A 22,045-nucleotide genomic window follows, 5' to 3' on the forward strand; every position below is an offset into this window, starting at 1 on the left:
CACAAGTTGTCACTCCCGTGGAAATATGATGAAGAACCTCCTGTGAGTGGTTGTGATATATGCAACCACAACTTGATCGTTATTGCACCATATAGAATACGCTGGACTTTTAACCATAACGGTTTTGCCAGTGGTCCCATTTTTGTTGTCTTTATCAATCTCAAACACATATTTCGAAGGCATGATGTCAGATTCGTCAAGGTGCCCCATCAAATCAGGATGTTTTTCTCAAGTAATAAAAAATGACTCATTGAGTTCATCGGTCACCAACATGTAGATCACATCTAGAGAGTCAGATGTGCAAAAAACATTAAAATTTTAAAATATTACAGTTTTTTTACTAAGAGTTTCCTTACCCACGAGGGTAGAAATATATATATATATATATATATATGAGGTTGGAGAATAAAAGGATTGAAAGATAGATTAAGTAGAAAAAAGATGCAGTCAGTCACAACCCAAATGATAATGACAGTAGCAAAGGCAAGAAAAACAAAGGCAAAACAGCAACCCAAAGAGTATATCTGCTAGAGATGATATGCAAAAACAAAATCTACAGATGGAACGACTAATGACATCACCTCTGCAATTTTTTTATATCCTTTTTTTTAAAGAGGGATGACGCAACAAGAACAAGGTAGCAGATCCATATATGCAACAGTAATAGAATCTTAGGAAAGAAAGATGGATTTCTGATTTTTGAATCTTGAGAAAGGTTTATAGAAGAAGAGATATTTCATATGGAAAACAATGAGACAAGAAAAATAAGAAAGATAAAAGAATATAGGAGAACAAAGAAAGCAAGAAAGAAGAGAACCAGGTTTGAAGATGATCAACAGTCTTGATTTGTGAAAGACCTACCCTTGCTCTGCTCTGATACCATGACAAGACTAGTGCCTCGGGATGTGTGCTTGTAGATTTCTTGCTGAAGAAGAAAGAGAAAGAGGAATAGAGAGATAGATGAGATAACTGCTTGTAGATTTCTTGCTCTGATACCATGGACAGCATTCAGAAAGTAAAGAGTTTGAATGTGTCCCTTTACTTAGCCCACAAAATCCACACTTGTGAAGCATCCTCCTTTGAGATGGGTAAGCTATGATGATTTGTCTATCAAGTCTCAAATCTTTACAACTACTATTCTTCATGACAAAGAAATAAAGTTTTATCATGAAGCATGTCAAAAAAGACATTGGATTGAAGCTATAAATGATGAGATATCAACTTTACATGAATGTGATACTTGAAAGGGAGTACCAAGACCTACTGGCAAGAATGTAGTTGGATCTAGACGGGTGTACAAAAACAAATATAAAGCAGATAGTAGCATAAAGTGTGTTAAAGCGTGGCTTGTAACAAAATGGTATGTTCAGGAGCATAGATTGGAGTATGATAAAATGTTTAGTCCAGTGGTAAGAATGGGCACCATTAGAATTGTCATTTCTCTTGCGACTACATACGGTTGGGAATTGACCTAGATGGATGTATGAAATATGTTTTTTCATGATGAGAATCACGAAGAAGTCTACATGGATTACCCACCTAGTTATTCAGAAGGAGATCTTCATTACACTGTGTTGAGATTGAAAAAAGCTTTATATGGTCTTAAACGGGCATCTCGTGCTTGGTTTGAGACATTCAGTAGAGTTATCTGCACTCTTGGTTTTGTTCGTAGTCAGTGTGATTGTTCACTTTTCATTCATGTTGAAGCTAGTCATATCACCGTAGTTTTGGTGCATGTAGATGATATCTTTGTTACAAGAAGTGACGGAGTTAAAATAGAACAACTCAAAGTTACGATCAATTCCAAATTTTATATGAAAGATTTGGAACACGAGATATTATTTAGGGATAGAAGTGGATCACATGTTAGATTGTATGGTTTTGACACAGCATAAATACGCTTTGAATCTCCTTAGTCATTTTGGCATGACTCTAAGTCAATGTCAACCTGATTGCTCAAAATACCAAATTAAAAGTGGTCGGCAGTTTAGTTGGGGCCTTACAATACTTGACATTCACTCATCCTAATCTAGTTTTTAATGTCAATTAAATATCTTAGTTTATGCATGCTCCAACGAAGAGTCACATGGAAGCGACGAAGAGGATATTACTTTATATTAAAGGGACTGTCACAGATGGACTTATCTATACCAAGCACAGGGAGCATTAACAAACTCATTTGAATATATCATCCATAGTTCTTGCTTATTTTGATACAGGTTAAGCAGGAGACCATATGACTTGACGTCTAGCTATGGGCTATAGAGTTTTCCCAGATAATCATTTATTGTCTTAGTTTAGTCAGAAATAACCCACATTGGCGAGATCCAGCATAGAGGCTGAATATAGGGTCCTGGCAACAATGACTGCAAGAATTGTAAATCAGATATTCAATTTCAGCCTTGCACCAACCCATTAAAAAGTCATTATTATTTTGTGATAACAGGAGTGCAATTGCTATTGCCGCAAATCTAATTCAACATGAAAAAATGAAACATGTAAAATTGTATCAACATTTTGTTCATGAAAAAGTATAGAGTAAGGAGATTCAAACTTTTTTTTATCAAAAGAGATGGGCAAGTTTCCAGACTTATTCACTAAGTCACTTTCATGTGCTCGACATTGTCATCTCAAAAACAAACTACATGTGGTCATGACTAACCCATGCACAATTTGAGGATGTGTGTTGGAAAATTGTGTTGTATATTGGGGGCATTTATATCATTTGTGATGTGTTTGACTTAATTATCATCGTAATGTTACAAGAAGGATATTTTTGTACCAGAAAAATATATGATTGCATATAAAGAGTAATAAAATATTCAAAAATACAAAACAAGAATCTCTAAGGGCATACAAGATCATAAACACAAAGGGCACATGCACATACACAAGTCCAACTAAGAGCACAAAGGCACTACACAAGCACTAAGTGCAGCAAGACAATAAAAAATTAAAATGAGAAACACAAGAACATAAAAAATATATATTTTATTGAGCACAAATGCTTAGGAGAAGCATTAGATACAAGAGGGGGAATTGCCCCATTTATATAGACAAAAGAGAGGACTTTGAGCCCTTGGAATCACCCCCAACGGCTCTAAGAGCTAAGGATCATGATGCCCTTAGCTCAAAACAAAAGGACAAAAAGAAAGAAAGAAAGAAAGACTAAAGTGCCCCTAAAGGGCACTTCCTATTACAATGTTGTGAAGTAATGAAAATACCCCTAGAGGGTATTACCTATTATATCATTATAAATAAAATATATACAACTTAACAAAGACGATGTTCCCAAGAGATGGCCATGATCCAAGTTTTCTTCCCATCTATCTGTCTATTTTCTTTATCCTTTCTATCTCACCAAGAAACCTGCAGGCACACATCTTGAGGCACCAATCTTAACAATCACTAACACCCTTATGTCCTCATTGTTCCATAGGATGTTACATTTATCTAATTTGCAATTAAGGGAGAAAATGAATCACCTAACAATTGCAGCAAATATGAATCTACGCATAAACAAGTCTACACAACTTGCAAAAAATGCATATAGTCCAAATAAGTGAACTGTCTACTAACATATAAGTCACCAACGGATCTGTCAGAGAAAAAGGAATTTGTAGAGTAAAAGATATGAAAAAACCAATAAAGCATTAATAGTCTATTGATTGAAACACTCTTAAATATGGGAAATGACAAAAATTGCAGGATCATTCATAATTCTACCTCGCAAAATTAGTCGTTGTAAGGAATTGGTGATTACAATAAAGCAAATTAACATTTAAAAATTGTCAAATATCTGATAAATTCTTGGAGAACTATTTGGTTTTTCAAATACTGGAAAAAGAATGTAGTCTTCTAACTTACAGAAGGAAAACAACTTTTTCAGGGCTTACTGATTAAAATAATAAAATATAACTTTAATTCTTTTACATAATGTCATGCATATGCAACTGATACAGACTAAGTTTAGTACAAGAAAACTATACCTTGTCTATATTTAGTACAAGAATACTATACCTTGTCAACGTCCATTAAGGGAACATCCAGTTGAAATGATGGATCAAACCAAACACGTGGAGGAGAATTTACCTATAGAATTAAACAGTAAATGGAAAGAGAACCTGTTAATTGATATCATTAAAAACATAAAGGCATCAACTAATGAGATTGTATCACGTTTGGATTAATGTGAGCCATGCAGGAAAAACCAGAACATCCATACAAGTATTAACCTCAAGCAGAGGATGACGTGCACAGATAGCATCTCACACTACAAAACAAGAAGTATGGACCAGAAAACCGTTATACTTTTAATGCTTTTCATGGTTAAAAATTGCAGTGAACTGCCATTGGATCAAACATTGGAGGTACATATATCTTTCAACATGTCCATCTCTTAAGAGAGAACTGTGAGTACTATTTTGGAAACTAATTAACAACCACCATGAGCAGTCTTCATACCCCAGTGTAGAAAAAAACAAGAAGAAAATCCCAGCTATCCTTCAAAAAAAAACAAAAGAAAAGACAAGCCCACCACTAGAAATGCATTTTGTCTATGTATTTCAATATAAACCTATGCATGAGATATCCAATCTTAACCACTTTGACAATATCACTTTTCTCAAGTTCTGTACAGTACAGCACCACGCCCAAAGAAGCTACTATCTCCAAATTTTTGTCCACTTACCTCTAGAAAATATCCAGTCTCTAAATAAATGATCCTACAGCCAGCCTATAGATTTCAAGTCAATTCATATTTTGCCAAGCAAACAAAAGACGGCATGTTAAGCAAAATAAGTGTTTCATCAACTTCAACACCTCAAATAAGGTCAAGTCTTTGCCAAGCATGCAAACTCTCATTGACAACTTGTACTGTTGTATATGCAAACAGATAAACAAATAAATGTATACATAGACATATACACATTTAAACACAAGTATTTATTATTTTTTTATTTATACAATTTAGTAAACCAGTATCATGCTATTGTACTACTAGCATATTCTACACCTCTTTGAAATATGCTACACCATCATGCCCCATACAATTGCAAGATCGCAATTCTGGTATAAAGTTACAAATATAGCATTCTAAACTAGCATGCAGCTATACTGCCATGTTAGAAACAAACATATGACAGTTATAAAATCTATCACATAGAACAGGAGAACAAGACAAGGTGCTTGTACGCAGCTCAAGCTTTTTCTTTTCCCACCTGTTTAAATAAGATAGCAACCTCAATAAGATGACTGCAAATCTTTTTTATAACTCTGAAATGCTGTGAAACGAAAGTGATCCTTGCTTTATGTAAGAGCAAAATCACCTCCTGCTCCTTTTTTCCTTTAGTCAGTCAAAAAGATGGGCAAACTCATCTCTCCCTGTGTCCTAGTTAGGGGGGAAATGAGATCGGTCCCTTCAGCTTCCCGCAACCAAACTTTCGCCAAAAGGTGGTGAAGAGAAAAGGATCGCAAAAAACCACTCTCATAAAACAGGAAAAGGAAATAGAAGGCTAACAAAGTAAATCTCAAGCAGGGTTTAAGGTGGTGATTTAAGAAGCATAGGCATGTTTCTGAATGCAAAGCTAGAGGCAGTTGCCACTTGAAGACATCACTGTAAAGAAGGGTCTTTTCCTTCTGGAAACAAACTTCATAAAATATGACTTCAAAAAACCATTGAATGCATATAGACAAGTCCTCTTTATCTTTGTTACTTGGACCTTGATAATGCTTTTCCTAATCTCTCTGTTATCAACACAGAAAGAGAAGGATGTACAAATTACAACCATGTTGTCAATGTAAAATTGGAAAAAAGATAAAGGTGTTCTCCCAATTATGTGCATGAAAGAAAAGAGTACTATCAACAGGGCTCCACTATCATTTGAAAACAAGCCTAAGGAAGAAATGGAGGACCAATGGTAGCAGCTTTAGACGTCAAGAACCTACTAGACAAGAATGCATAATAGCATATTTGGGTAGGGATGGCAGTGGACTGGGGGAAAACAGGTCCCTAACCCACCTCACCCCGTTTGGATCGGGGATGGAGGACATGAAACGCGATGGAAGCAAGGATGGAGGTTAAAATCAAAACCCATGAGGAGATGGACTTACACCCTGCCCCATCCCCGATCCCCATTAGTAAAATAACTATAATACCTTTAATGATTTAATAAAATTCCATATAACTTCATTATATATAATCCTAGTTTCTAATACTAAAGCTAAAATGGACCGCTCCTTCTTTGGGTTGCTGCTTCTTGATGCAGCGAGAGGGGGAGAACAACTAACCTCGTGGATGCTGACGCCGAAGGTTGAGTTGCAATGAAGGGATCAACACTGTGCTGCTAACGGGCTGTTGTTGGCTGCTTCTTCAATGTACAGTCGGGCAATAAGCAATAACACAGAATCGACGTGAAGACAGGAAAGGCTCGGAACAATGGGTCCGAGCAACACTTGATTTGATGAATGACAATGCTTACAACTAAAGAAATGAAAGAAGACAAAACTCAAACAGAAAGTGGCTGGACTGTAAGGAATAAACGGATTAAAAAAAGAACATCAGAGAAAGGCAACTGAGCAAAATAGAAGGAAGAAACCAAAAGTTGCGGTAGAGTCAAAACTTTTTTGTAGCTGCACGCAACCCTAGGATGATCTTTTAAAGGCATCAGCTGGATCCAAGTCTCGGGTCCGGACCCGAGACCACTTCTGTGTGATGTTGGATCTGGGGCATCCCGGCCTGTACTTTCTATACTCGTCTGGTGTAGGTACGCAACGGGACCTCTCCTCCGCGTCTCGGTACGGGAACCTGGATCAGGTCCACTACTTGGGTCCGATCCCCAATCCCATGGTGTGAATCCGGGTCACTGCATGGGTCAGGCTATATGGATTTGGGTCCTCCATCCTGCTCTGCATCATTCTCATCTGGTTGGGAAGAAGTCGGCTCTGACGACTTATTGTCTCCACAGTAAGCATATAGATCAGACACATTGAATATAGGTGAAATGTGTCAATCTTCGGGCAGCTCAAGGAGGTAGGCATTCAGACCCAATCGCCGAAGAATCTTAAAAGGATTATACTTCTTAGGGCTCAACTTGCCATAGGTAACTATGGGGAAACGTTGGGGACGCAAGTAAACCCAAACTAACTGACCGACTTGAAACTGGACATCACGACGACTTTGATCTACGAAAGCTTTGTAGGCCTCATAGTTTTCAACAAGTTTGGCTCGGACCTGTCTGTGGATATCGCGCATATATTCGACGGCATCAAATGCGTCTGGGACTGGGTTTGGAATATCGGACACAGGGGCTAGGTCAATGACATGGGTGGGTGACCGACCATAAACCACTTGGAACGGAGATTTGTCTGTAGACCGGTTGATGGAACTGTTATATGCGAACTCAGCTTGAGGCAAAACTAGATCCCAAGTTTTGATGTTCTCCCCTACTAGACTCCGCAACAGGTTACATAAGGTGTGGTTGACAACTTCGGTTTGGCCATCTGTTTGAGGGTGGTAAGCACTACTGAATTGAAGCTTTGTCCTCAACAGGGCCCATAACGATTTCCAAAAATGGCTCATGACACGCGTGTCACGATCTGAGGTGATCATGTGGGGTAATCTATGAAAGCGGGCCACGTCCTTAAAGTAGTATGAGACGACTAACAAGGCATCAGTGGTTCGCTTGCAAGGGACAAAAATAGCCATTTTGGAGAATCGGTCAACGACGACTAAAATGAAATCAAAACGACGTGGGGTTTTAGGCAGGCCTACAACAAAATCCATGGACACATGCTCTTAGGGACACTCAGGGATGGGTAACGGAGTATATAAACCACTATTATGACGATGACCCTTAGACACTTGACACACTCGACAACAACAACTACGCCTTCATCCCAAAACAATTGGGGTCGGCGATATGAACCAAAAAAGAAAATCATTTTGGGTCTTCCAGATGAATCCTTCTCCTCCAATCATTTCTATCCAATGCCATGTCCTCGGTGAGGTTCAAAGCATTCATATCCTTTCCTATCACCTCCATCCATGTCTTCCTAGGCCTACCCCGACCTCTTTTAACTAATATATTTTCCCATTTCTCCATCCTTCTAACTGGAGCATCATTAGGCCTTCGCCGAATATGTCCAAACCACCGTAAACGATTCTCTCTCATCTTATTTTCAATGGGTGCAACGCCTACCTTCTTACGTATCTCCTTGTTCCGAATCTTATCTTTTATTGTATTTCCACACATCCATCTCAGCATACGCAACTCAGCTACACTCATTTTTTGAATATGATGTCTCTTAGCAGCCCAACATTCCGTACCATATAGCAAAGCGGGCCTAATAGTCGTCCTATAAAACTTTCCCTTCAACCGCAATGGCATTCTACGATCGCACAACACTCCAGTTGCATTTTTCCATTTCATCCACCCAACTTTTATCCTATGATTTACATCTCCATCAATTTCTCCATACTTTTGAATGATAGATCCCAAATATTTGAAACAATCATCCACCGGTATTTCTTGCTCACCAAGCTTCACTACACTCCCATCACTACTTCGTTGCTTACTAAACCGACATTCCATGTATTCTGTCATACTCTTACTCAACTTAAAACCTCTTGCTTCCAATGTCTGTCTCCATAATTCTAACTTAGCATTAACCCCAGCTCTAGACTCATCAATCAAAACAATATCATCAGCAAACAACATACACCACGGCACATTTTCTTGAATTGATTTCGTAAGCTCATCCATCACTATAGCAAATAGGAAAGGGCTTAAAGCAGATCCTTAATGTCACCCAACCGTTATAGGAAAATTGGTTGTTACCCCTCCACAAGTGCGGACATTGGTTACTACTCCTTCATACATATCTTTAATTATACTAATGTACTTAAGAGAAACACCTTTCTTCATCATTGTCCACCAGAGAACGTCCCTAGGTACTCTATCGTATGCCTTCTCCAAATCAATAAAAACCATATGCAAATCTTTGTTCCTCTCTCTATTTCTCTCAATAAGTTGTCTAAGAAGATGTATAGCTTCCATAGTTGATCTTCCAGGCATAAAACCAAATTGATTCTCCGATATCATGACAACCTTCATCAACCTAGACTCAATCACCCTCTCCCAAAGTTTCATAGTATGACTCATGAGTTTTATACCACGATAGTTTGTGCAATCTTGTATATCACCTTTATTCTTATATAGAGGCACCAAAGTACTCTTCCTCCACTCATTAGGCATCTTATTTGTCCGCCAAATCTTGTTAAAAAGATTTGTCAACCATTCTAAACCTTTCTCTCCCAAGCATTTCCAAGCCTCGATAGGTATACCATCTGGGCCAACTGCCCTTCTTGATTTCATTTTCTTCAAAGCCTCTGCAATTTCTTTCTTTTGAATCTTGCGCATGAAGTCACGATTCATCTCATGAAAAGGAATGGACAAGTCTCCAAGATCCTGAGCATGTCTTTCATTAAATAGCTTATCAAAATAATCTTTCCATCTCTCCTTAATCTTCTCATCTTTGACTAAAACCCTTTGTGTTTCATCTTTGATACATCTAACCATACTCAGATCCCTCGATTTCTTATCTCTCATCTTTGCAAGCCTATAAATATCCTCGACAACTTTGAATAAATTTGACAACATCTTTGCACATTTTGGGCCAAAAGTAGCATTCATCTAATAGAGCAAACGTCTTATCATGTCCAAAATGCCCGACTAGTCCCCCTTCATGTAACTCGGAAATCAATTGAAGCCTAAGAGAGAAATCAGGTACACATAACTTGTTTCCACGAAAAAGGTAACCATTGTGAATACTAAAACGGTGGTCAATGGTGCGATCCGAGGAGAGGCACCCTTCCCAGGCTTGCTGGAAATCAGGGTTCGTCGGGTATAACTCCTTGCAATGCTCAAACCCGATGACCTGCACTGACATAGTCATCAGAAGGTTGTTCTTCCTACTAAGAGCGTCAGCCACCCTGTTTAGAGTACCAGATTGATGGCGGATCGTAAAGGTGTACTCTTGCAAGAAACTGACCCACTTGGCATGACGAGCGCTCAACTTCTTTTGACTATTTAGATACTTCAATGCCTCATGATCCGTGTACAAGACAAACTCCTTATAGATGAGATAATGCCTCCAATAACGGAGGGCTTGTACAACGGCATAGAACTCAACATCATAAGTGGAATACTGGCACCTGGCCTGAGTCAGTTTCTCACTAAAGAAAACAACAGGTCGGCGGTTCTGACTCAAGACGGCACCAATCCCCACTTTAGAGGCATCATACTTTACCTCAAAGACTGCACTGAAATCAGGAAGGGCTAAGATAGGGGCACTAGTCATTTTTTCTTTGACGATAGTAAAGGCCTGTCCTGTGGCAGGCGTCCAATAGAAACTAGTACCCTTTAGGCATTCCGTGATAGGGGCCATGAGGGTGCTGAAATTTTGCACAAAACGATGGTAGAACGTGGCTAACCCATGAAAACTACGAACCACTCCTACAGTCTTTGGGGTAGGCCAATCTACGATCGCGCGGACTTTCGCAGGATCTGCCTTCATTCCATCGGATAACACAATAAAACCTAAGAACACGACACTGGACGTCATAAATTCACACTTTTTGGCATTGACGTACAACTTTTTGGTCCTTAAAATCTCTAGGACCTCACGCAGGTGACTCAAATGGTCTGACAAGGACGAGCTATAAATTAAGATATCATCAAAATACACGACGACAAACTTTCCTATACAGGGACGCAACACTTGGGTCATCATATTCATAAAAGTACTTGGGGCATTAGATAACCCAAATGGCATGACTAACCACTCATACAACCCATCACGAGTCTTGAATGTTGTCTTCCACTCATCCCCCTCCTGAATACGAATCTAGTGATACCCGCTTTTTAAATCGATTTTGGAGAAAATGAAAGCACCAACCACCATATCAAACATATCATCTAAGCGAGGGATGGGGAAACGGTATTTGACAGTGATGCGATATATCGCTAGACTATCTACACACATGGGCATGGACCCATCTTTCTTAGGGATGAGCAGGGCGGGTACTGCGCAAGGGCTCACACTCTCACGAATAAAACCCTTTTGCAGTAACTCCTAGAACTGCCTCAACAACTCGGCATGCTCGGATGGGTTCATGCGATACACGGGGAGATTGGGGAGACTTGACCCTGGCATAAAATCAATAGTGTGTTGCACAACACGTGTGGAAGGAAGGTCATCTGGCATAATGTCACTAAACTTCTTAACAAGGGGCGCGATGTCTGTAGGAACTGGTAAGGATATACTCGTTGACGACTGTGAACACCCAAAAATTTTCAAAGATTACAAAAATTCCCGTTTTGCCCCTGGCCTCCCTTTTCTCAATAATTGAGTCAGTTTTTTTCAAAATTTCATTTATTTCTCGGATTCACTGGAATCCAGATCCATTTTCCATATCCGACCCAATTTCGGATCCGGATCCGATATATTGTTCAAGTTTCAATTCAAAATTATAAAACTACAAAAATAGTTTTTGAATGGCTCAGACAGTTCATCCGGTATCCATTTGAATCCATTGTTCTTTAATCCTCGATTCAAGATCCAAAACTTGAACATTTTCTCAAAACTCCGGATCCAGACCTGTTTTCTGAAAAAAAATCCGAAGTTTAACCCTACATTCTCATAAAACCCCTCTTTTGTAAAAATTTCAGGTTTTACAAAAATGTTTCAAAACCCCCTTATTTCCCCCATAGTTTTAGAGATTTTATTTCAAAAACACAAAAAAAAATACAAAATACAAAGAGAAAAAGAAAAAAAAATAGAAAAAAAAAAAGGAAATTCGAAAAAAATGGCTTAAAACCCTCCTTTTGAAAATACTTTTGTAGTAAAAACCTCTTTTTGAGAAAACTCTTTGAAAAGAACCATTATTGTGAAAAAATTTCAGAAAATTGGGGACCCGATTTGTAAGACTCCACAACGGTCTCTCGTTATAAAAGAGACCGCAGGGGAGTCGATGAAGACATTCATTCTCATCCCGCATCACCATTCTCGATCCATCTATTGCCTTCCATCGCATTAGCCATCAGCCTCCTCCCTCTTCTGCAAACCGATCTAGGAAGTCGATCGTGCAAACACAAGACTACAGGTAAGTAATCATCTGCCTCCCCCTCTTTTTCTTTTCTTTTTTTTTTGTGAAACTCTTCTTCATTTGATCGTTTCTTTGTTTCAACTTCATTCTTCGTTTTCTTTCTTTTATCCAATGGCACAAATGGTGGGATCGACCTGCATATAGCAGTGTCAACCCACCTGCTGCTACAGCAAGGGAATGACCCTGTTCCAACACATTTTTTTTATTATTTTCTTTTCTTTTTGATTCATATGTGCTCGATTGTCTGTTCATGTGGTAAGATTTGGTGTTCTCTTGAAGCAGCAGCTATCTGGTTCCTTTGATTATCTGATTTGTATGCAGTAATCTCATTTACATCATGGTATTCAGAAGTCTCCATATTAGATTTCAAAGATTATGTTCATTTATGTATCAGTTACATTTCGTTTTAAACATTATAATTCTATACATCTTTTTCAATTTCAAGTCGACTACGGCACCTCATTTGGCAATCCTTCTTATTTTTGCGAAGCTTTCCATTTGCTGCTATTTGAGATTTATTTCAATCGTTCGTTTGATTTCATCTCCGTTGTAGTATCATAGATATATCCGATTGTGATTTTCCACTTCATTTCCTATTTTCATTTGAATTTCCTATGGCTGACTTCACTTGATTTTCGGTTTCATTTGAATCCATGTTCGCATTTGTCTTCATCTCTCGCTGCTAATCTCTGTATTCATCGCATTCACTGCATTATATGGTGGTTTCTTTGTTTAATTATTGATGTATTGCTCAAAAGTGTTGGTTCATCATACTCCCCTTTTCATCTTTTTTTATCCTAGCATACGCAGCATTGTCTATACAAAGTCAAAAAGATTTGGTGTTCTCTTGAAGCAGCAGCTATCTGGTTCCTTTGATTATCTGATTTGTATGCAGTAATCTCATTTACATCATGGTATTCAGAAGTCTCCATATTAGATTTCAAAGATTATGTTCATTTCTGTATCAGTTACATTTCGTTTTAAACATTATAATTCTGTACATCTTTTTCAATTTCAAGTCGACTACGGCACCTCATTTGGCAATCCTTCTTATTTTTGCGAAGCTTTCCATTTGCTGCTATTTGAGATTTATTTCAATCGTTCGTTTGATTTCATCTCCGTTGTAGTATCATAGATATATCCGATTGTGATTTTCCACTTCATTTCCTATTTTCATTTGAATTTCCTATGGCTGACTTCACTTGATTTTCGGTTTCATTTGAATCCATGTTCGCATTTGTCTTCATCTCCCGCTGCTAATCTCTGTATTCATCCCATTCACTGCATTATATGGTGGTTTCTTTGTTTAATTACTGATGTATTGCTCAAAAGTGTTGGTTCATCATACTCCCCTTTTCATCTTTTTTTTATCCTAGCATACGCAGCATTGTCTATACAAAGTCAGAAATCACCCTCATGGTAGCATCCAATCTGATCCAGTAACAGATTGGGTCTACCCTGTAGCAATCCTTCTTCACCTTTAATTATACCCCATTTACTGTTTTGTGGTATCCCTTGTGGAGCATACATCTAGCATAAGGCATATCGTGTTGCTCATCACCCACTTTATGCTTGTACTGCTGATCTTTGTGTGGGGTTTGAAGATGAGAAGAGCATATTTCAACTTAAATCTATGTATGAGGATGACGGTCAGCACATTCAGTTACCTATGACACTAGGACTCTTGGCCTGTGCAAATCCCAGAAGGTTGTAAATGCAGAGAATTATCTGCACAAAGTGATTCAACAAGGATGTATTCATGATGAGTTCTCATATAATACTGTGGTTGGAGGGTTTTGCGAGATGAGAATGTCATCAACTATCTTCAGGCCTCTCAACGATGCAAGTTCCAAAGGTTTTATTCTTGATAGAATAAATTCTTGCTCTCTAATCAAGGGGTTACGCAATGAAGATGATCTAAGAATGGGCGGATGACATGTTCAAAGAGGGAGTACAACACTTTCATTTTGTCTTCAATATGTTGTCATATAACACCTACCACAACCCCCCTGCATAACCTATGATCTATTCACTCTCATATTCTTCTTCATTTACATTTGCACAGCACATATATAGCCGTTCCCTTCACTCCCCTCACTATTTAACACTTGTTAGGTACCTATCACTGCACTTACACCCTGTGCCACCACTGCATTTCACTGTCACAGTATTACCCATCCACCTTATTCCCCATTGCTGCAGCACAGCAACCCCTAGAGTCCCAATTCCCTGCTGCACCTAAACTCACCACCCGTTTAGTCCAAGAGGAAAACATCGGTTGCATCCCATCATGGATGCTGATATTTTGGATGCAGACAAGAGGGATTTTAATGCCATTTCAATGTCCACCCTTCTCTGTGAGAAGAGTGAGGCACGTTGAGTAATGGTAACAGTATTGACGAACATGTCGGTTTCCCATGGAGGGGCGTGGACTTCTCAGATTCAGGAGTTTGCTGTCTTTGTTTTGTTTGGTGGTGTTGAAGCTGGCGCTCCCAGTTTAGGTGCGCCGATTGATGGTTCATATGTTCCCTAAAATAATCTAGAAGAGGCAATTCTTCTCTTGATGATTGTCCTGCATAAAGCTTGTCTTGGTAAGATTAAGTGGGATCCTGATGTGATAGAGCATGTCACAGTTGCACTATCTCTCTGTGGTCTGACATCTATAATAGAAACACAATATGAAGAGATTACACCTGAGATATTTACTTCTTGTGAACAATGGATCAATCCAGCTCTTTGCTACATTGGAGCACGACAGAATAGCATTGGCTTAAGCTTGTTAATAAAATTGCTTAGCAAGTATGAAAACCCATCTGATCTTTTGGCATTAATGTTAGCAAGCAAAATCTATGGTGAGGATTATCTTCTTGCTTCTGAGGGGGGTAACATATTCACAACATCCTATTACAATTTCAGAAGGCAGGCTGGGACACCTAAAGGGCATTGGTCTTCATTTACTAGGCATTTGTCTGGGAAAACAAGCAAAAGTTGCATCCTCAGACTTTCAAAGAACTCAGCTGCAGACTGAAGCTCTGAAAGCATTGGATGATGTAATCTCCTTTGAAAGCAATAATCCAAATATACCATTTGATCTGGGTCTTCAATATGCAGAACATCGTAATACAAATGCTGCCTTACACTGTGCGAGAGGATTCATTGATGCCACAGGCGGCTCAGTCATCAAAGGATGGAGATTTCTGGCCCTCATTTTATCTGCTCAACAACGATTTTCAGAGGCTGAAGTGGTTGTTGATGCTGCCCTAGACGAGACTGGAAAGTAGGACCAAGGTCCACTGCTTAGACTGAAAGCAAAGCTGAAAATTGCCAAGTCTTTTTCCATGGATGTTGTTACGACATATCGTCTCTTGCTTGCTCTTGTTCAAGCCCAAAGAAAGACTTCTAGACCTGTAAAAAAATATCAGTTAGGTTGAGGATGAGAGGGTCAGTGAGTCTGATGGCAAAGTCTTTAACAGTGGAGAGATGCTGAAATTTGTTTGGAAAAAGCTAGAACACTAAACTATTATCCTGTCACCCACCATCAGCACACATGCTCAGCACTCACCTGTCACCATTTACACTCACTTTCCCTTACATTTACGCTGTCAGCCTATTGCTTCACCCCCTGCTACATTCAGCTTGCAATGAAAATTTTACACAAATACCTTTGCCTTCACAGCTCATCTCAGTATATCACCCACCTGTACATCGATCCACTGTTATCTATACACAATTCACCTCCACCACAGCATCACGCACTTCCAATTCACAGCAACACTGCTGCCACACAGCATTTTCTGTGTTCGTTTTCCCCTATACTCACAGCAATTTCCAGCCTTCTACTTCCCTACACCTACCTGCTGCACATTCTCATCACTATGAAGATGCTAACATTACTGCTGCAAATGCATCCATTACATCATCTGCTACTATCCAGCTGCATCATACACTTACACTACAGCACATTTCCTGCATAATGCTCTCCTTCACTCCATGACACAAGCCTGTTCACCATCACCTCTCTACTTGCTGCCCATCATTCCTTCGTGCTATACTCTGTTAGTTTACTTAACTTCCCTATATTAATGCTTGCATCTAGTTATTATCTTGTAGATTATAGAGTTTTGTACAGCAAGCTTCCTTTTGGACAAGCATTACTTGCATCCCACCTTTATGCTTCTTACTTCATATACATCTTCATTAGGATATATGCTTCCATAATAGCTTAGATAATTCCACATGCATTTACACGTGTATGTACCTTTCATATATAGGTCCTCCTTATGTATATGCATATAGGTTTTGATATGATATTTCCCATTATCTTCCTTGTTTTACATCTTTGCTTCATGCTAACTTAGTTTTTGCAGGAAATACATGGAAAATGCTACTTTGCCTTACTAAATTAGGGACTTTTGTAATTTTAATTTCAATTCAAAAGTTGTAATAGCTAGGTATTAATGAGAATTTTATATTTCAGCTTAGAATAGAATGTATGAGCATGCATTTTTCATAGCATTATCTGTTTCATCTCATTTTCTCTTTTATTTCAAAAAAAATCACGAATGGTGAAACACGAATGGCACGTGCACCTTTCTAATAAGAGGTAATTAATCTTAAGTAAATGATTCATATTTATGGCCATAGTCAAAATATGAACAATACTTAGGATTTTTATCTTTTATGGAATAACATGTGACCCCCACTTGGATCTCTCTTTGAAAATCATCATATTTTTCTGAAATTTTCTTTCATTATCAGAATTTGACATGTAAATTAAACTTAAAATATATTCATGGCCATAGTCAGGATATATTGAGGGTTAATTTCATTTCAAATTTTATAAAGGCACCAAAAATTTATTTTAGTCTTTATCTGAATTCAAATACAGATTATATTATAATACATTTGTAACCATAGTCATGAATGTATTATAATATTAATCTTATTTCAATTCTCCTAAATGATGACATATGTTTTTCAAATCAAATTTTTAAATCCTTTCAAAGCATTCATCATTTAGGATAGAATTGCATTTCTTTTTCAAATTATTTTAAATTATTTTCAAAAATCCAAGTGATTTTGGGATAAGTCTTCAAATATACTCTTCAAATCACTTTCAACTATTATTTATCAAATCAAATTCATCTTCTATCCTCCAATTCCACTTGATTTTAAATCTTATTTCAAAATTTTCAATTCTCATTTCTGAATTTCATATTTTCAAAATTTCCAAATTTCATTCAAAATTCTTTATTTCTATCTTTTCCCGTCTTGAATTTTCATTGAATATTAAATCAAGGTTTTGAAAATCCTTTTGAAATTCGAAATCAAGTTTGAGATTTATCTTGAAATTCAATCCAACTTTCCAAATTATATTCTGATTTCAAAATTCAAGTTTAAATTCAAGTTTTATTCTCTATTTTCCATTTCAAAATCCAAAATTTTCAAGTTTTATCTAAATTCAAAAGTTTGATTCTTCAATTCAACCCTAAATTAAGTGTTGAAATCCAAAAAATCGAAACTTGAGATTCACTCTGAATTTCCAAAAATCAAGTTTTCAGAATTCAATTCCAGATTCAAAAACAATCCAATATTTCAATTTCAAAGTTCAATTCAACTTTGAAATTTCATTCTAATTTCAAATTCTATTTCTAAAATCCAATTTCCAATTCCATTTTCAAATTTCATCTTAACTTCCAATTCTAAAGTCTGAATTCCAATTCTATTTCCAAAATCCATTTTCCTGAGATTTCAATTTCTAAAATTCTTTCTTCAAATTTTCATTTCAAATTCAATTTCAATTTCAGATTCTAAATTCAAACTCAAATTCAAGATTCATCTCCAATTTCAAATTCTATTTCCAAATCCAGTTTTTCACTTCTATTTTAAAGTCTAAATTCAATTTCCAATTCAATTTTTGTTTCAGGTTCCGAATTCAATCTCAAAATCAAAATTCCTTTTCAAAATCGATTTTCAAAAATCAACTCAATATTCCAAATTCGAAGTTCAATTCGACTTTGAAATTTCATTTTGATTTAAAATTCTATCTCAATTTCAATTCTCATTTTCAAATTCATCTTGATTTCAAATTCTATCTCAGTCCCAATTCTCATTTTCAAATCTTCCTCTTCAGTTCAAGATCTATCTCAATCTTTGATTATTTCAAACTCATAAATTCAAAATCTCCTTGTTTTAAGTTTAGATTTAAAATTTAACTTTTCCAAATCAACTTCAACTTTGTAAACCATTTTCTTCAAAATGTTTCCAAACTTATTTCAAAATCACTTGGAAAAATCCAAAAAATTCTGAATTATTCTTTTCAAAAGCATACATCTTTGCATTTGCATTGCACAAGCATGATTCGATGTGCATTTTAGACTTAGAATAATTTCTTAGACATTATTTAGGCAAAGCAAAAGAGTTTCTCTCTTCTTTCTTTTTCTTCTTTCTTCTTCCTATCTTTTATTTTTTCCTTCAAAAAGGGAAAAGAGGCTAGAAAGGAAAGAGAAGGAAGAGGAAAAGGAAAAGAGGAAAAATTTTGCAATGATCACAACGACTTAGCTACCAGAGCATAACAATAACCATCTTCCTGACAATGGCTCAAGAAAGACCGGTAGGATAGGCCTGCAAGCCGGGAAACTGGCTCAGGCTTATCGACCGTGGAGAACACTGTCTCCATGATGGGGAGAAGGACTACCTTATGACCCTTAAATATGAACGAGTACATGTTCCTACGGCCATCATGAATGGTCCTGCGATCAAACTCCCAAGGACAACCCAAAAGGATGTGACACGCACTCATAGGGGCTACATCGCACCATACCTCATTGTGGTAATGCTCGCCCATGGAGAACCAAACTAAACAACGTTGGATGATGGGAACTTCGTTTCTTTTCTTGAACCACGTCATTTTGTATGGTTTGGACAGTTTCTAGGTTTTTAGGTTCAAGGTAGACACAACGCTCTCGGACACCATATTCTCACAAGCACCGGTGTCGATAATAACATCACACGCGTGACCCTCACAATTGCACCGGGTTCTAAAAATGTTGTTCTGCAACCATTTTGCAGGGGTCGACTCACGGGGTGCGGTCAAAACACAACGGGTGGACAATAAATTTTCGATGTTACCGTCGAACTCTACGACTTCCCTCTCATTCTCATCCTCGACCAACGATTCACTCTCACTCTCGGATGTTGACTCTACAATACCCTCGACGAGATGGGTATTCTTGCCCACAATGGGGCACTCAGACGCGACATGTTCCAATTCCTAACACCTAAAACAACGGATGGTAGGCTCACTAGGTTGGGCTTTGGACCGGGTATTGTATGCGGGTCCGGACGAGTCAGGTTTGCTAGGGTCTGTTTTAGGGGTAAACTTTGAGTCCTCCTTCCTAGGGGAGCTTCTTCCCCTGGTTGGGAAACTCGACTTAGGCCGACTGGACTGTTCACTACGGGTGGTCCTATATTCCTGCCTCCTCTTCAATTTTTCCTCGACATTCATGGCATAACTGCTTGCTTGATCTAACGGCTCGACTGTGACACAACTGAAGTTGTCAAAAATAGCAAAATGGAGAACAGAAATATACCTCGTGACCTGCTGGCGAACGGTCTCCTCGATCTGCACTCGTAGGAAAAGGCGATAGAACTCAGCAGTGTACTCCGCCACTGTTCGGGTGCCTTGACGCAGGGTCAGGTACTCCTTGTAGGCTCGCTCGGCATGGTCTGAAGGCACGAACTTTGACTACATCAGCCCCTGCATCTCCTCTCATGTCTGTATGCGCTCTAGTCCCTACTGTTCTCTCAACTTCTGTAACTTGACCCACCATGTCTGCGACAGGCCTCTCAGACGAGTAGAGGCTAGGGAGACACGACGGTGCTCAACGACATCGTGGTAGTCGAAGAAAAACTGGATGGCGTAAGACCAGTCTAAGAATTGCTCTGCATCGAACCTGTCGGCGAACTCGAGAAGCTCCAGCTTCACACCGTACGTGGAGGGGCGCTCTGGTGCTATCTGTTGACGGGCCTCCACCATGCTTGCAGGGTACTCGTTCCAAAAAGCATCATCGCCCCACACTGCTCTATCATCGCGGCTCTGCTCGCCTAGTTGTTGGTGCTGATGTACTCCGACGATGTGTGGTCGATACTCAGGTCGCGTCGGTCCCTGTTGAATCTGCCTCGGTCTGGCTGGCCCGTGGGCGGGAGCCATCTGTGGCTGGCGTTGTTGCACCGGTATGTAAGGAGGTCCTACTAAAGGTGGACGGGTTTGTCGGGTCTCGCTCTCTAAGTGGGTAGGAATGGGGAGATATGGGTTTGGGTTATAATAGGGGTGTTGGATCGGGTGAGGTATTGGGTTTTGGATTGGAAAAGCTTTAATGGGTTGGTTCGGGTTCGGGTTCGGGTTCAGGTAGGATTGGTATAGGACTGGGGTGATTTACCCGACTGGATATGGATCGGGCCTAATCCTAAACTACTCGTCGGACTCAGATTTGGATAGGTTGGATCGAGGATCGAGTTATGGGGATAAAAGGCTTGGTTTGAACTCGATCCATATGATTATGGGTCTGGTTTTAACCCGGCTCAAAATCAAGCTGGAGCTCCGTCCGAGTCCGATACAAGTTTGGGTCGGTATAGGATCCATTTTGGGGTTCAAAGATAACGGGTTGGGTCGGATTCGGAGCGAACTGCGAACCGATCCCAATTGGGTAGACCCGGACCTGCTCCCAGGAACCCAAAGGGTGGTCCTCGGTAACCAGGTCTGAACTCGATTAATATAGGCTATTGACCGGACCCTGAGGGGTCAGGTCCGATCCATAGGGGGTCAATCCCCTTAGCTCGCGAGTGGGCTGCAACTGAGCTCGCGCCCGCGGGCGCTGGGAGGGTCGACAGTCTCATTCGGTTTCGAGCTGACGTTGGCGCGCCTGCTGGCTGATCCAGCGTCATGCTCGGGCCACACAGAACGTGTCGGGCCTGTAGCCCCTGTTGCGTGGATCGGTGCCAGGCCTGTGTATTCAGGCCGATGATGGGAGGATCTCCAATAGGCTCCGGGGTCGGTTGTGTTGCTGTCGTGCCAGGGTTCAGCATTGGCGTCTCTCGGTTGATAATCTAGCGCAGATCTTCTCCAATTCCCTCCGACAATACAGCAGGTTGATGGTCCAGTTGGGTTGGGTCGACCGTTGCAGCCGTGACGATGCCGACAGCACTGTCGCCCACTGTAGTACCCACTTGTTGGGTTGACGTCGGGTGCAACCCTGCTGACAACTCTATGGCGACGATCTGACCGTCCATCTCATGCAACCTCTTTGATATCCCTGCCACTTCTTTGTTCATGCGCAGCATACTTTCTTGCATTTTTGCCATCATTTCCATCATGTGCATCATTGGATCTTCGGTATCGATCTCCTCCCGTTCTTTGCCGCGTGCTGAATCGTTCCTCGCCTCTTGAGCCATGTTGTTGTAGAAGGAGGCCGCCTAGGCTCTGATACCACTATGATGCAGCGAGAGGGGGAGAACAACTAACCTCGTGGATGCTGACGCTGAAGGTTGAGTTGCAATGAAGAGATCAACATTGTGCTGCTAACGAACTGTTGTTGGCTGCTTCTTCAATGTACAGTCGGGCAACAAGCAACAACACAGAATCGACGTGAAGCCAGGAAAGGCTCAGAACAATGGGTCCGAGCAACACTTGATTTGATGAATGACAATGCTTACAATTAAAGAAATGAAAGAAGACAAAACTCAAACAGAAAGTGGCTAGACTGTAAGGAATAAACGGATTAAAAAAAGAACATCAGAGAAAGGCAACTGAGCAAAACAGAAGGAAGAAACCAAAAGTTGCAATAGAGTCAAAACTTTTTTGTAGCCGCACGCAACCCT

The 22,045-nt window shown here is 39.4% G+C and overlaps 1 protein-coding gene across 2 annotated transcripts in view; it reads right to left on the reverse strand.

Moving 5' to 3' along the window:
- Nucleotides 1-22,045, reverse strand: part of LOC149844851 (uncharacterized) — a 106,241-nt gene that overhangs the window by 68,696 nt on the left and 15,500 nt on the right. For both annotated transcript variants that reach the window (XM_089995326.1, XM_089995327.1), the window contains exon 7: nucleotides 4,021-4,092. In XM_089995326.1, the coding sequence (XP_089851452.1) occupies nucleotides 4,021-4,092 (72 nt within the window). The remainder of the gene's footprint in view (nucleotides 1-4,020; nucleotides 4,093-22,045) is intronic.

This window comes from Nuphar pumila, chromosome 2, assembly GCF_984573655.1.
Source record: "Nuphar pumila chromosome 2, dmNupPumi1.hap1.1, whole genome shotgun sequence".
Lineage (NCBI taxonomy): Eukaryota > Viridiplantae > Streptophyta > Magnoliopsida > Nymphaeales > Nymphaeaceae > Nuphar > Nuphar pumila.